Raw genomic sequence first — 13,083 nt, forward strand, 5'->3', positions numbered from 1 at the left:
GACGAAAATCAGCAACCAGAAGCAACGGATAAGAGCTGCAACCAAACCGTTTGTGTGCTCGGTGTATGCTTAGGCCACATCGCCATTGTTTTGTTTGTTGCGCTTTCCTTCAACGAGTTTGTGTTTGTACGTGCATGCAGCATACCGCAATTGGAGTCTTTTAAAATGCGTACACAATTTTCTTTCGCAAATGGCCGGGCCCGGTAGAGGTTATGAATATTTTATCACCCGTCCTAGCTTGCAGGACGCCGCAGGGATTTGGAAGGCCGAAGTGGGTTTTGTTGGCGAGGTTCGGGTGTTGGAAAGGGAAGGCGGTGCCCGAGATGGGGTTGTCCCCGTGAAGGACGACCGTGCCGTGAACGAGACCAGGCAGACATGCCGGAAGTGCCGGGTCGAACCGTTCCGTGGGTGTTTGGCGTATCAGCATAGCAGACCAAACAAAAAAAAATGTGGAATAAAATAAAACAAAACAACAAATGTCAACCGTTGTTTCTGGTTCACCCACTACTGCCAGGCTTGTGCCTGTTTTGCTTTGTTCTTTCTGGAGTGTGGTATGTTCCGGTTCTGTTTTTTTTACGTACGTGTGTGTGCTATTCGCACTGCCTACTGATGGCAGCCCGGCTGGTGGTCACAGCCCGAATTTTCCTGGCACTGCTGCAGTACAGCACTGCGAATGAATGATGTGGCAACGATCGGGGTTTGGGGGACTATCGAATGGGGTAACAAAATGGAGGGACAGCGTGCAGGAGCTCTCGGATATCCTTATCCTAAATCTCATCACACACGCTTACCCTTTCCCGGCGCACCGAACGCTGGGCGGTGTTCCTTTTGGAGATTTGACATGTTCATCTGAATTGCGAGCGCAACAGTGTGAGGTCGTGCGAGCTGGATTGATATGTAGATGGAAAGAGAAAAGTTACCTGCTTTTTGTTCGTGTACTTTCGGTGCAGATTCTATCCTTGCAAAACTTTACGTAGAAAGACTTAATATAAAGAAATGTTTGTTCCTTAATTTGAAGCAATTAATTGAATGCCAAGTTGTCTTATTTGTGGAGGCTGATTTTTTGGTCGCGACGTTAAAAGCGATCCGTGAAGTTGACATTATATAAAACGTATAGTTCTAGTTCTCATTTACGGCTTTAAGACAGGCCTTTTGGATACTTTATTCATGGGTTGTATGACAAACATCATTCGACTGCGAGCGGTTTAGAAGACTCAGCCAGTAGCGTGTGATGAAGAAGTTTGGAAAATAAATTGATATTCCGAAGCAAAAATTATAATTGACATACACTATTAATATTTAAACACTGTTTTTTTTTGTTGGTGCTGTAAGGAACTCTTCAAACGCATACACTCATCAGTATGAACATTTTTTAAACCCGTTCTTTAAACTTATCAAGCCACCGACCGGGACTCATGAGTGTGTGTGTATGTGTATGTATTTGCAGAGCACTTTATAAATTATAAATGTCACAGCAAGCTGTTTCCATTTCTAACATTCATGTTACGAAAAGCACGTTTATCCCTTTGTCACCCGTCATCCGCATCCCGAATGGGGCGGCTGTCTCGCTAACGACCCGTCTGCCCGGTCGCTTCACCGCAAGCGCAATACAAGCACGGTTAACTACCACGAACATTCCCTTAACAGTCAGTGACGGGCCGTCCTGTTGATCGTCGCGTACCGGCACTGCTGACCTTTCCCGCTATCGCCTTGACGCCACACCCCGTTCCTGGCGGGTTTCGCTTTCGGTCCAGCATTGGAGCGCTTCCGGTTATGGTGGTAGAGCGATGGAAGGAATTCTATGGTGCGTGCTACAAACGGTTCGGTTTGACAGACGGATCGACCTTTTCAGCAACCGTCCACGAATCGGGCAGCATCTTTCAATCGACGGTCAATGGCCACCAGTTCCATTTCTGCTGGGGAAGCGATAAATGGCGATTGGCAGCGGTGTGGGTATGGTAAGGAAATGGAGTAAATGTCAAAACGGTGGAAAATGATTTAAAAATTATCAACAACCTGGAAAAAAAAAATTTATTGAAATTCTTTTAAACACATTGATAGGTAACATTAATAACGATGTTTTATATAGAAGTATAAATAAAATAATAACTAATAAAATAGCTGAGATAACTGAAAAGCGAAATTAAAATAATTTAAAAAGAACTACAAAAAAAGTACAAAAAAATAAACAAAACATAGACAATAAAAGTAATACATACACAAAAAAGCGAAGAACTCAATGCCAAACTTTAAAACGGTTACACACACAATTTCAAACACTGTGCGGATTTTACAACCAACCCCTACGGCGGTACCTTTCATGCATTAGCGCGCTGCCATGACAGGGTGTGACAGCCGTCAGGATGAAGCGATCGAGAACGTATCGCGAAACTCCCCCGAATGGGTCTGGTGGAGTTGGGTGTTAAGCGGGCTGTGACAAACAAACAGCTTTCCCGCACCCTGCACCGCACCCATCGCCCAACAAATATGGCCGTTCGCAACCGGTAAAGGTACCACAGAATGCGTTATGAATGAAACTACTTCACTCTGACAGGTGTCATTAGGAATCGATTCAAGCATGGCATGCCTTTCCGATTTCTGCCCTTCTGGTTTACTTGTTTTGCACCTTCCGGGACACCGGCCGTTCCCCAGAACCACCGAATGGCGGGTCTATTATGTGCTGCGCGAAGGGTAGACAGGATGTTCTCGCTGTGCCCTGCCTTACGCGTCTGCCGGGTGCTTGCCATGCCGTCGCCCGATCATTCACCCATCATTCACACTTTACCCCACGCACGTTCTAATGAATGCGTCAAACCGGAACCCACGAACCGGCCAGATCCAAATCCAATCGAACGACGCACCGAAAGCAAAAGGTGTTCGCTTCGTTGACTTTTATTCCTCCGTGGCCGTGGCTCGTAAACGGAGGTATTATGACGGATGTTGTTTGGCTACTGCTGCTGTGGTGCCGGGGCCCGCACCAACGCAACCCACCGGAAGTTTGCTTCAAGGCATCGAATGTGCTTCCGTCCGAGGATGAAGAATGAGCGCGTGTGTGTGTTTGCACACACCATTTTCTTCACCAGTTCGTTCACCGGTAGCGTATTGATGGTGGGTTGTGCTGCTGGTCGATCAAAGTGCCGTGTTGCCGATCGGGTACCAAAAGGGATTGGAAGCGTGTCGGGATGGGTTTGCGCTGGGTGCGATGGTTGTCTCGCCCCCGTTGTGTTGCTGCTGTTCCGGGTGAGTGTGTTTGGTTTGTCGTCCGAAACGTGCAGCAACAGTGCTGAGAATGGAAGGCATTGAGAAATTGTTTGGATTCGCATTTAAAGGACCTGCTGCGTGCGATGGTCGGGACGTCCCGCAGGTGACCCGTATCGGTTCATTAGTAATGCACCCTTTCGGCATGCTGTGGCTGTGCCCTGAAGCGAACCATCGAACATCGCCAAGCAAATGTTTTAGTAACGCCTCGGCTGGTACGCAACAGTGTTTTGGTTTGGGTTGGGGCGAGATGGTTGGGCATGGATGGTACGCTTTGGGTACGGGGTTGAGTTGCTACCGCACCGTTGAATAGGATCAATATTTGACAGCCGATGGATGGGTTAGCCGACCGATAGATGGACGTTTTGTGCGTGATTCTACGAGCACTAGGCTTTGACAGATTACACATTTATCGAGCTCCACTTGGAAGTCGGGCGGATGGAGACGATGTACGCGGTGACGAACGTGACGATGGAAGCTGTTCGGAGAAAAGGGGGTACAATCGACCTCATTGACAACGTGTCGGAACATCTTATGCATTCCATGCAGGCCTGCACTGGTAAAACTGGTTTCTAGTAGTTTCATGAAGTAAAGGAAATATTAAATTTAGCTAAAACAGTTTAATTAATTTTTTATTTTTTCTATTTAAAATCAACCTTTTTGGTTGAATTTGAATATTTTATTTTAATGTGTTCTTTAAACTATCAAAAAATTTAAGCTATTTTGTTATTTAAACTTAACACTTAGCTATCCACTATTGTAATACCTTTGCAAAATTAACAGAGTTCTCTTAGAATAGAAACATGAAGAAGAGCAACCTTCACTACAATTTGAACACTAACGAAGAATAAAGTTACTAAACATGGCAATGAACTATTAATAATACTGTCAGGTAAATCGTGTTTGATAAGTTTGTTGTAATATAGTTTGTAAAATACGAAATCTTCTTAAAACATCTCCATTTAGAAGACACAATATTAAAGAGTGTTCGGAATAGTACAACACATATAGAATGTAGTATCTCTTATTACGGTTGTTTCTCTTAGGGAAAACTGAATCACTACACTCTGACCAACCGATATGTTGCAAGTAGATATTGTAGCGGAGAAAAGTGAAGAAAAATAATTTACACCGTACGGTTCTGTCCTTTTTCTCTTCACCTATCAAACACTTCTCACAGAGCAGAGTTCTGTTGCAGGAAGTATGACAAGAAGTTACCAAGAAACGTCTTCAATGAAGGTGGTGGCAAAAAATTCGTCTGCAACACACGACCAACCCGACGATGTGGCAATGATGACGATGATGCTCCACGTAAGAGGCTCCCAGTAGCCGCCCAGTTCGCAACAGGGGTGTGACAGAAGAATATATATTGGCACACGTTATTGGCATCTTTCCATCGATGCTGTCCCGTCGACTCGATCCTCCTCGAAACGCAGCGATATTGATCAGTAACTCAGGGCAAAAGACAGGGTAAAGACAGCACATCTTTACTCCATTGGGCAGACCGGGGGTTTGCTTTTGGCATTCGGTAAGGGAAGGTGTTGCCCTATTCCGGCAAGATTTGCTGGGAAACTACACCCAAGGATATCATGCCAAGAATCATACATCACAAGGTGAGAAGTAATGGTGGGCGGTGGGGAACGGAGAACTCTTATATCATAACAATCAATCCGCTCCTTCCGACAGGACGCTCCCTGTCCTAGCGCACTTCTGTGTTTGTTTAGATCGACCGCACCGGAGAGTACCTAGCAGATCGCACTGGGCAGATAGTTTGCGCTGGTTCGTGCGCCGACGAAAGCTGGTACACTGGATGAGTGGATGGAAAACTGACAGGAAAGGGGTTAGGACACTTGAAATATGTCCGGTTTTCGCTCCGAGCGCTGACATTTTCGGTGGAGCAGCTTAGCTGTCGAAGGGTAAACAATACCGTTCCCGGAAGGGATTCAGATGGTGGATAGTCGTATCGCCCGCCCCGCAAGGTAGAAAGGTGTGGAATGGAAAAGGCGTTGAAGAAAAGCAAACCACTCCCGAGTCGCTGTGTCGGTGCTAAGCCCTGTCATGGACGGATGATGGCGTAATAAAACCCAATCTAGGTGACTTTAATGCAGTAATTTATAACGAATGACAGTTGATTTTGTGGCAAGCCGTTCAGGCCTACGATTTTGCAGCGGATTTCCTAGCTCGATCGTAACGTGTTCGTGTGCAGGGTGTGCTAAAAGGGAGTTCACATAGCCCTTTATGTATTTGCCGGGGGCATTACGATTTGCTGAACATGCAAATAGTGAAAACAAAAAAGAAAAAGTGTAGTGACGCTTTGATGGATGGGACATGGTGTGTTGTTCGTTTGGTATGGAACCGGATGGAATATGAGATGTTTTTATATTAGTTTTTATGTAAGTATAACAGATATCGCCAAGTCAGTGCTCGAAAGTCAAATGATTCCAACATCTATTACGTCATCCGGCATTAAATACGAGATGAAGCATTTTTTTTTGTAATCAAATATGTCTGCAACACTCCACAAGAACTTCGACTTAAAGTATCCGTTCGAATGCTAATATTGAATAGACAGCTTCTATCGGCCGTCACGGCCATTGAGGCAGTGAAATGTGCAAGATTCTTTCATATTTTCTTTTTCAATTAAGTTGTCTAGAATCACACAATGACCCCCAACCACAATGTCTTCTTGGTAGTGATTTTTGCACCAAAGCATTCTAGTCGACCGTAATGAACAATCATCCATTCGAATCGCCATTTCTTTTTCCGCACCACCTTCCATTGTCAAGTCGTCCGGGACGGTGGGAGTTTATTTACCAAAATTCTTTCGCTGATGCTGTCCGGATGGTTACAGATCCTTCCTAAGCGATGAAGGGGGCTTCTATAATTCCAACAATCACATTCAGTTCAGGCGAATTTTTAGAAGGACATACGCGAAGGTGGACTAGAGCAAGTGGACGGTTTATTTCATTAATTCAGCTGTTGCTGGTTGGCGGCACTTGAAAGTTGTTGCTACCTTTCGGCAAAAAGCTGGGGATGGTAGTTGTACCTTTTTGACCTTCCGGAACTGCTTCCAATCGAACAATTCTCCCTGCCCAACGCGGTAATACGCTATCGGCTGTAGGGGAAACGATGCCTTACGGAAACCGTCCAGTCGGTAAGCGTACACAAGCACAACACTCTAAAAATCACCCAAGTTGTGCATGAAAATCTCCAACAAGGCATTAAATTAGAAAAGTTTTTCTGAAGTTTCACCTTTCAGTTTTCAGCCTGCCGCCATGTACCGATCGTGTCCAGAAGCGATCAATTTCGCCAACTTTGTGCGGTTGTTGCTGGCCCGCACACAAGAGAGCCCTTCAGGAGTTGGAGTTGCTCCGGCAAAGATAGCTGTCCGCCTGTCCCCGTTGCTGTGTGGGTGTGTGACAGAACCATGTAAAACGAGAAAAAGGAAGAAATAGTAGAAGATACGAAAATACTGCGACGATTCAATCAACAATCCCGGCATCCCCTGTACGCTTTCAACGCTCGGTCGGCATTATAATAGTAATGATAACGATAACTGTAGTGTGGTGGCTTTTGCGGGGGTATTGTAAAGCGAGGCCAGATCACAAGGTGGTCCCGGTATGGCCACTAGCAATAACAACACAAAGAGAGCATGCATTTGGGCTCGCTGGAAGTTTATCCAACGGGAGGTCCATGGGACAATTGGGCCAAACCCATAGTGGAAATTCATTCCCTCCCCCGTTCAGTAAGGCGTGAGTTTCTGGTGGCAATTCTGCGAGAATTCAAATTATTCTATTGTGAAACTTTTGGCCCATCTTGTTTGGATGGCTTTTCTATTTTGCCCCATTGTGACTCACACCCGTGTGAGCGTCACCGGTTGTAAGTGGTTCCAACGGCAAAGCACAATATGAGCGGGAGGTAAAACGATCACCCAATGGATGCCGGGACCCAGCCCCACTAGCCGGTCAGGGTATTCGTTTTTGCTAATAAGCATTTTTGGGAAACTTTTGTGGCTTTAATTCATTCACCTTCAGCATTCAAATCACACAACCATCTCCAGCCAGCTTCAAGCTAACCTAAGCTGCCACCTGCAGCAGTCGGCAATCGGCTGGACACTCTACATAAATGAGGATTTTCTAGGGAGTCAAACTTATTTTTTCCGACGGGGGACGAAAGTTGTTTTAATTGAATTGATGATGTTTAGCGATTTTGAGGTTGCTACGCTATGGAAATGTGCATTCCGGCTATGGAAATGTGTGGAGAGCCGGTGGTATTCAATTGGTGTGTGGGATTGCCACCACCAAGGCTGGCGATGGTGCTCGGTGCTGTTTCTGGGCTTACGTTTGAATACAGGAAAATTAAAAACTTTTTGCTCCAGCATGGAACATTAAATGGAATACAGCTCCGTGTTAAGGATTCACCTAATATGAACATCTTTAATGCTTGCTAATGGTCGGCATACGTTAAACAGTAGCGATGGAACCATAATTTATCCATCAACTGTTTTTTGTGATACTTCGAAAATCTGATTTAGACACGGACAAATGTCCATTAACACTCCACACAGCGGTTCGTGCAAAACATGCCACGAACTGATCTCTTTTTTATGCATCAAAGTTGAATCCGCACCGTTGATGCATTTCGCTCGGTTCACAATTGCACTCACTGATCCCGGCTATCGCTCATGAGAATTTAATACTACGGGCGGTGTTTTAATTACAGAATGTGACTGCCGGGCCCATGGATCGCACATCATAAAGCAAATCTCGGTCCGAATGTCCCAAGGGTGCCATTTTCAGGATGCACTTAGCACTTAACTACCGAATTGGGCCGATGGAAGGGTTTCGTAGCGCGTTGCAACCATGGAAGGTTATAAACGGTCATATTGGATGCTGATAATTACACATCCGTGGTTACGTATGAAAATAGGATTATGTTGTAAGACAACTACTAAAACGAATATTTGTTTATTGAATGTAGCTGTATGATAATGTTGTAGATAAAACTCAATTTTTTTTTTGCAAATTACAACATTCTGCTGTTGGTTTACATACCACACTTTAGAATGACATTTGATTTTGAAAATCATGTGTACATCTAGCTGCATGCGCTACTGCAAAGAACCAAAATATCATCCATAAACATAAAGCTGTTCAAAACACACGTCAAAAATAGATGTTATTGTTATGAAATTCTTATCAAACATGATCACCGCACGCGCTGATTCCAGGAGAGTTTCATTATTCGGCCAACGGTTCTTTAATACAAATGGTAATTAATATGAAGTTTAGAATAACCTTGTTTTTGCTTATGTTTGCAAAGCTCGATCTAACCAATGGAGAAACACAACCAACTGGAGGATGTGGCTTTGGGTATGAACTGATGATCGCGAAGCTGGAATCAATCGAAGAAAGGTATGTAGCTCCTGAATGAAAGGAAGAACCAGATATTAACAAAAATGAATCGTAATTACAGGCTGCTTGCAATGGAAGCTAAACTTCAAAATGTGTGTACCGAAGAGACTGCAAAAGAAATGAAAGTCGCTTTACCAACGCACGAAAGTGATGAAAGCGATGCAAGTGGTGATGAAATCATGGTATCCACTATCGACCCTCCAACGACGGTAGCTTTTTTCGATCAAACCACTGTGCGCACTGTACACCGTTTCAAGGCCGAATCAACACCCAAGTACCCCGTAGGTATCGAACCAACCGCGGAGCAACTTGCCGTTGGTGAGGACAGCATTTACAGCTCGTGCCGCGAGGTCCCATCACGGGTCAGTAAAAAATTTCTTATCAGAATTTCGGCCGATGCTCAGCCCATCAATCTGCTTTGCGACATGAATTCAGTCGACGCTGGATGGATCGTGGTACAGAATCGTTTCAACGGTTCCGAATCATTCTATCGCAGCTGGAAAGACTACGAGGCTGGTTTCGGTAATTTGGATGGAGAGTTTTGGCTCGGGTTGGAAAGAATTAGCACCATGGTCAACAATGGACGTCAATGGGAGATCATGTTCTGGTTGAAGAACTTTCAAGGATTGGTACAGTATTCAAAGTTTACTAAGTTTAGTCTTGGTAATGCTACGGAGCTATACATACTGAAACAGACTGGACCATATGCTGGTAATGCTGGGGATTCGATTACTCGACATGTGGGCAATAAATTTACTACCTACGATCGAGATAACGATCCGGCACCGTACAATTGTGCGAAGAAGCATCGTGGTGGCTGGTGGTATCACAATACTTGCATTAGCAGGTAATCAATTCACAAGACGATTTAATGTACAATATTATATGCAGTCTTTTCCACAGCAATCTGAACGGTGTTTACGGATACACGGCGAGCGATCAATCAAACCGGTGGGACACGATGAAACCTCAGGGGTACGGTCTGCAGGCCTCAAGAATCATGATAAGGGAGGTGTGGTAATGTTTTAACCGACGTTTTAAAATGTCTGTTTCGAATTTACAATAAAGTTTGAGCATTTTCATTTTAATTTGTTGTTTAGACTACATTCATGATTATAGACCTTTTAATACATCGAGATATAATTAATATTGCACATAGTCCGTGAACAACAATGTGTAAATATACCCTTGTCAAGAAAAGCTGTTCAAATGTGCGGGTATATCGTATCGTTGTATGACTATGACTATATGAGCTTATCCTTGTGAAAGCATACTGAAAGGATAAAAAATCCTTGAGAAACCATACTTTTGTTATAATTATTATGTAATATTAATAACAGCATTGATTTTGTCTTTCTACAGTCTGAGGAAACTTCTCTATTCAAAACACCCTTCGCTTTATAAAACATATACAGTTCCAGTGCTCACATACGCCTCTGAGACATGGACTTTGTTCAAAGCTTACTGTCTGGTCATATGTTGAGAATGACACCGGACAAGCCATCCCCTAAGGTCGTTTAACGTCTTCCATATGTAAAGAGGAGGTGTGGTAATCACAAATTGAGATGGAGTGATGGCGTTGATGCGTTCGGCAGAAAGGCCAGGATATCAAACATGCAAAAGACGGCGCTTGATCATGATCGGTTTAGAGGACTCCTGCAATACTATTCAGAACCCAAACATAGTGTGGTCAATATTCAAGATAATAAGCGAACTCGGAAGTACAAAGGCACTGTCCTGAAGTCCTCCAATGGTTGCTCTGATTCAGAACCACCTAATTCGACACTTCTGCAATGGTAATGCAGTGCACTTGCATCGCTGTTTCATCGCTCGCTCAGCTCTAATTCAGGTCTCCTTTTTTATGTTGTTTAGTGATGGTTTAGAAACTAATTCTAGCGTGTTTGTATGTTGTGTTTTATTATTGTCACATTTGAATCCTTTTTTCATGCCCGATGATCAAGATTTTCAATATTTCGACAAGCACAAAAGGTGAAACACATGAATGATACGCATAAGTCCTAGCGAATAATTAAGTATACAAAACATAAAAAAGTTGGTAGAATGGACATTTTCGGGCTTAAATAATGTTCATCTTTAACTGTGCCAGGCTAATTTATTCTTGGTTATATTATGAAAATTAAAACAAACTGTTCCGAACAAAGTGTACATTTTCTTATCGATACCTTCCATTAGCAAAAAGAAATATGCTGTTCCCGCCAAGAACCTTCTTCTTTTCTTGTTCAATTTTTTCTTACCCTCGGTCAATGCCTTGAGCGAAGCGTTTAAAGCACTAAAACGACCGCGCAGTGCAAACACCAATCAATAGAGAAATCTGTTGACACAGGACAAAAATGAAAAACGGTTTGTTTGTCCCGTCACTGGCAACACTGGCACTCAAACCCATCTGCCGCAACGTGGCCGGGTACGGAAAGGCAAGGAGAGCCTAAATCAAATACACTGACTGGCAGAAAACCTGCCCCCGTTCCCTCCCCGCCATTAGGTCCGAGGCGAGACGTGTTGCGAGATGAATTTGAAACATTCATTTACTTTATCGTCTATTTCGAAATCCGTTTCGCAGCTGACACCAATGTCACCGAGAACCGGACACGAGTGACCAGGTGAAAAAATGGTTGGACCCCGTCCTGCTCGTAATGGGGGAAAGTTTTCGCAATCGAGTTGACCGATCGGTCCGGTCGTTTCCCACTTGGTCACTACGGGCAACCGTGTATGGGAGCGTGGCACGGAATCGAACGGAATCGGAACTGTTTCGGTAAGGTGGCACATATTTTTCTGATGGTAGGTCATTTGATGAAACTCAATAATCATAAGCATCGGAAATGGGACATTTTGGGAGGATGGAGAGTTTTGAGGATGGGCACAGCATTTTTCCGAAGGGGCGCTACGCAATCGATACGCAAACTTTTGTGTGCCCAGCGATAGCGTGGACCGTCACCTGTACCGAATTGGTCATCATAAATCTTCCCGGTTTGCGAAAGGCAGGAAGTGAAGCAAATGTCCGTTTGGTTTAGGGGGAGTTTTTGGGAAATGTAAAAAATAATTGAAGACATGCTGTAGGCATCAGCAAATTTTGCCTCGCTCAAGTCGAAACGTTCGACTGACTGCGGTGCTACGTGTCAAAGCGAGCAGGAAGGGGATGAACAGTTGCAAAAGGAAGTAATTTGAACTTTTTCCTTGTTCCTTTTTTCAACTGACAAAGGAAGGAAAACGAAACACTGCTCGGTCAGTTTCGGCAGCGGCATAAAATGGGAACAGATAGCGATAGTGTACCGACTGATAGCTTATCTTGTAGGGTGAACTCGCGAGCGATATTTCATTTAATACGTTTTGTTTGGCAATAATAAAAGCAGGGGAAGAAATATAAACACCCGAAATGTCTTCCAACGAAACGAAACCCGATACGGAAGTTCTATGAGTGTCCGCTGAAGTATGCGAGATGGTAGCAGAGTCTTTACGCTCTTATTTCTTTGTCTGATTCTAGCAAAGGTGCCGGTGGCGCTAGAAAGCCTTTTTTATTTATGCATTTTGATTTGCAAATAAAAAGTCGCCCGGTGGTGGGAGCCTGCTGACCAATTGTCATAAACAGGCGTAGGTAAGTCTAGTGAAATGAGCGAGATTTATACGCTTTTCTTTATTGGATCGCTCCCGCACCGTGGTTTCCGAAGAGGATCGTAAACTTTGGATGTCTATTAAAGTCGATAAGTGGCTGTTGAATGGCGTATGGGTGTTTCATGCCGATAGTCAGTGATGATTGAATTTCTCTATGAACGCATTATGCCTTCGTTTGAATGATTTATGACATAAAACTAGGCCCCGATTGCTCCATAAAATGACTGGTTGAATAAGGGCCTCTGCTGTCTTACCGGCCATTTTATCCAAATGGAGACCAAACAAATGTGATCAGTTATCAGTTTACGGGGTTTAAAAAGATTTTTTTACTAATGATATAATACTTGAATACTCTTAAACTTGAAGAAAATTCATTACAAATTTTTAGAGAAGATTTGATTAGAAATAATTTGAAAAAGGCTTCCGTAATGGTGTTCTAATCACGGTGTGATTAGCTCTAAGTTGTTTGTTACGAGTTTCTGGAGCGAGGCTTTTTAAGGGGATATTTTAAATTCTGAAATTAATTTAAGTGAAATCAACAATTTTTAACCGACCTATGAAATATTTTTTGACCACTATGCTGATTTCGTCTAAATTCCGCTAAAAATTCGATCATTCCTACTACAAAGAGCAATTTCATATCCTACTGAACTTGAGACGGAGCTTCGCATCGTATGGTTTGTGTGATTCAAATCAAAACTGCTGGTATTGGCAAAAATACGAATGCAGAAAAACGCTGCTCATCAAAAAGTGCGATCCACAAGTGCGGAACAATTGACCGGCG

The 13,083-nt window shown here is 43.7% G+C and overlaps 1 protein-coding gene across 1 annotated transcript; it reads left to right on the plus strand.

The window, feature by feature from the left end:
- Positions 1 to 8,538: 8,538 nt before the first annotated feature.
- On the plus strand, positions 8,539 to 9,693 carry LOC128712909 (angiopoietin-related protein 1-like). Its single transcript, XM_053807774.1, has 3 exons — positions 8,539 to 8,672; positions 8,734 to 9,519; positions 9,576 to 9,693. The coding sequence occupies exons 1-3, from the start codon at positions 8,539 to 8,541 to the stop codon at positions 9,691 to 9,693; spliced, it is 1,038 nt and encodes a 345-aa protein (XP_053663749.1).
- Positions 9,694 to 13,083: the final 3,390 nt, after the last annotated feature.

Source organism: Anopheles marshallii, chromosome 3, assembly GCF_943734725.1.
Source record: "Anopheles marshallii chromosome 3, idAnoMarsDA_429_01, whole genome shotgun sequence".
Lineage (NCBI taxonomy): Eukaryota > Metazoa > Arthropoda > Insecta > Diptera > Culicidae > Anopheles > Anopheles marshallii.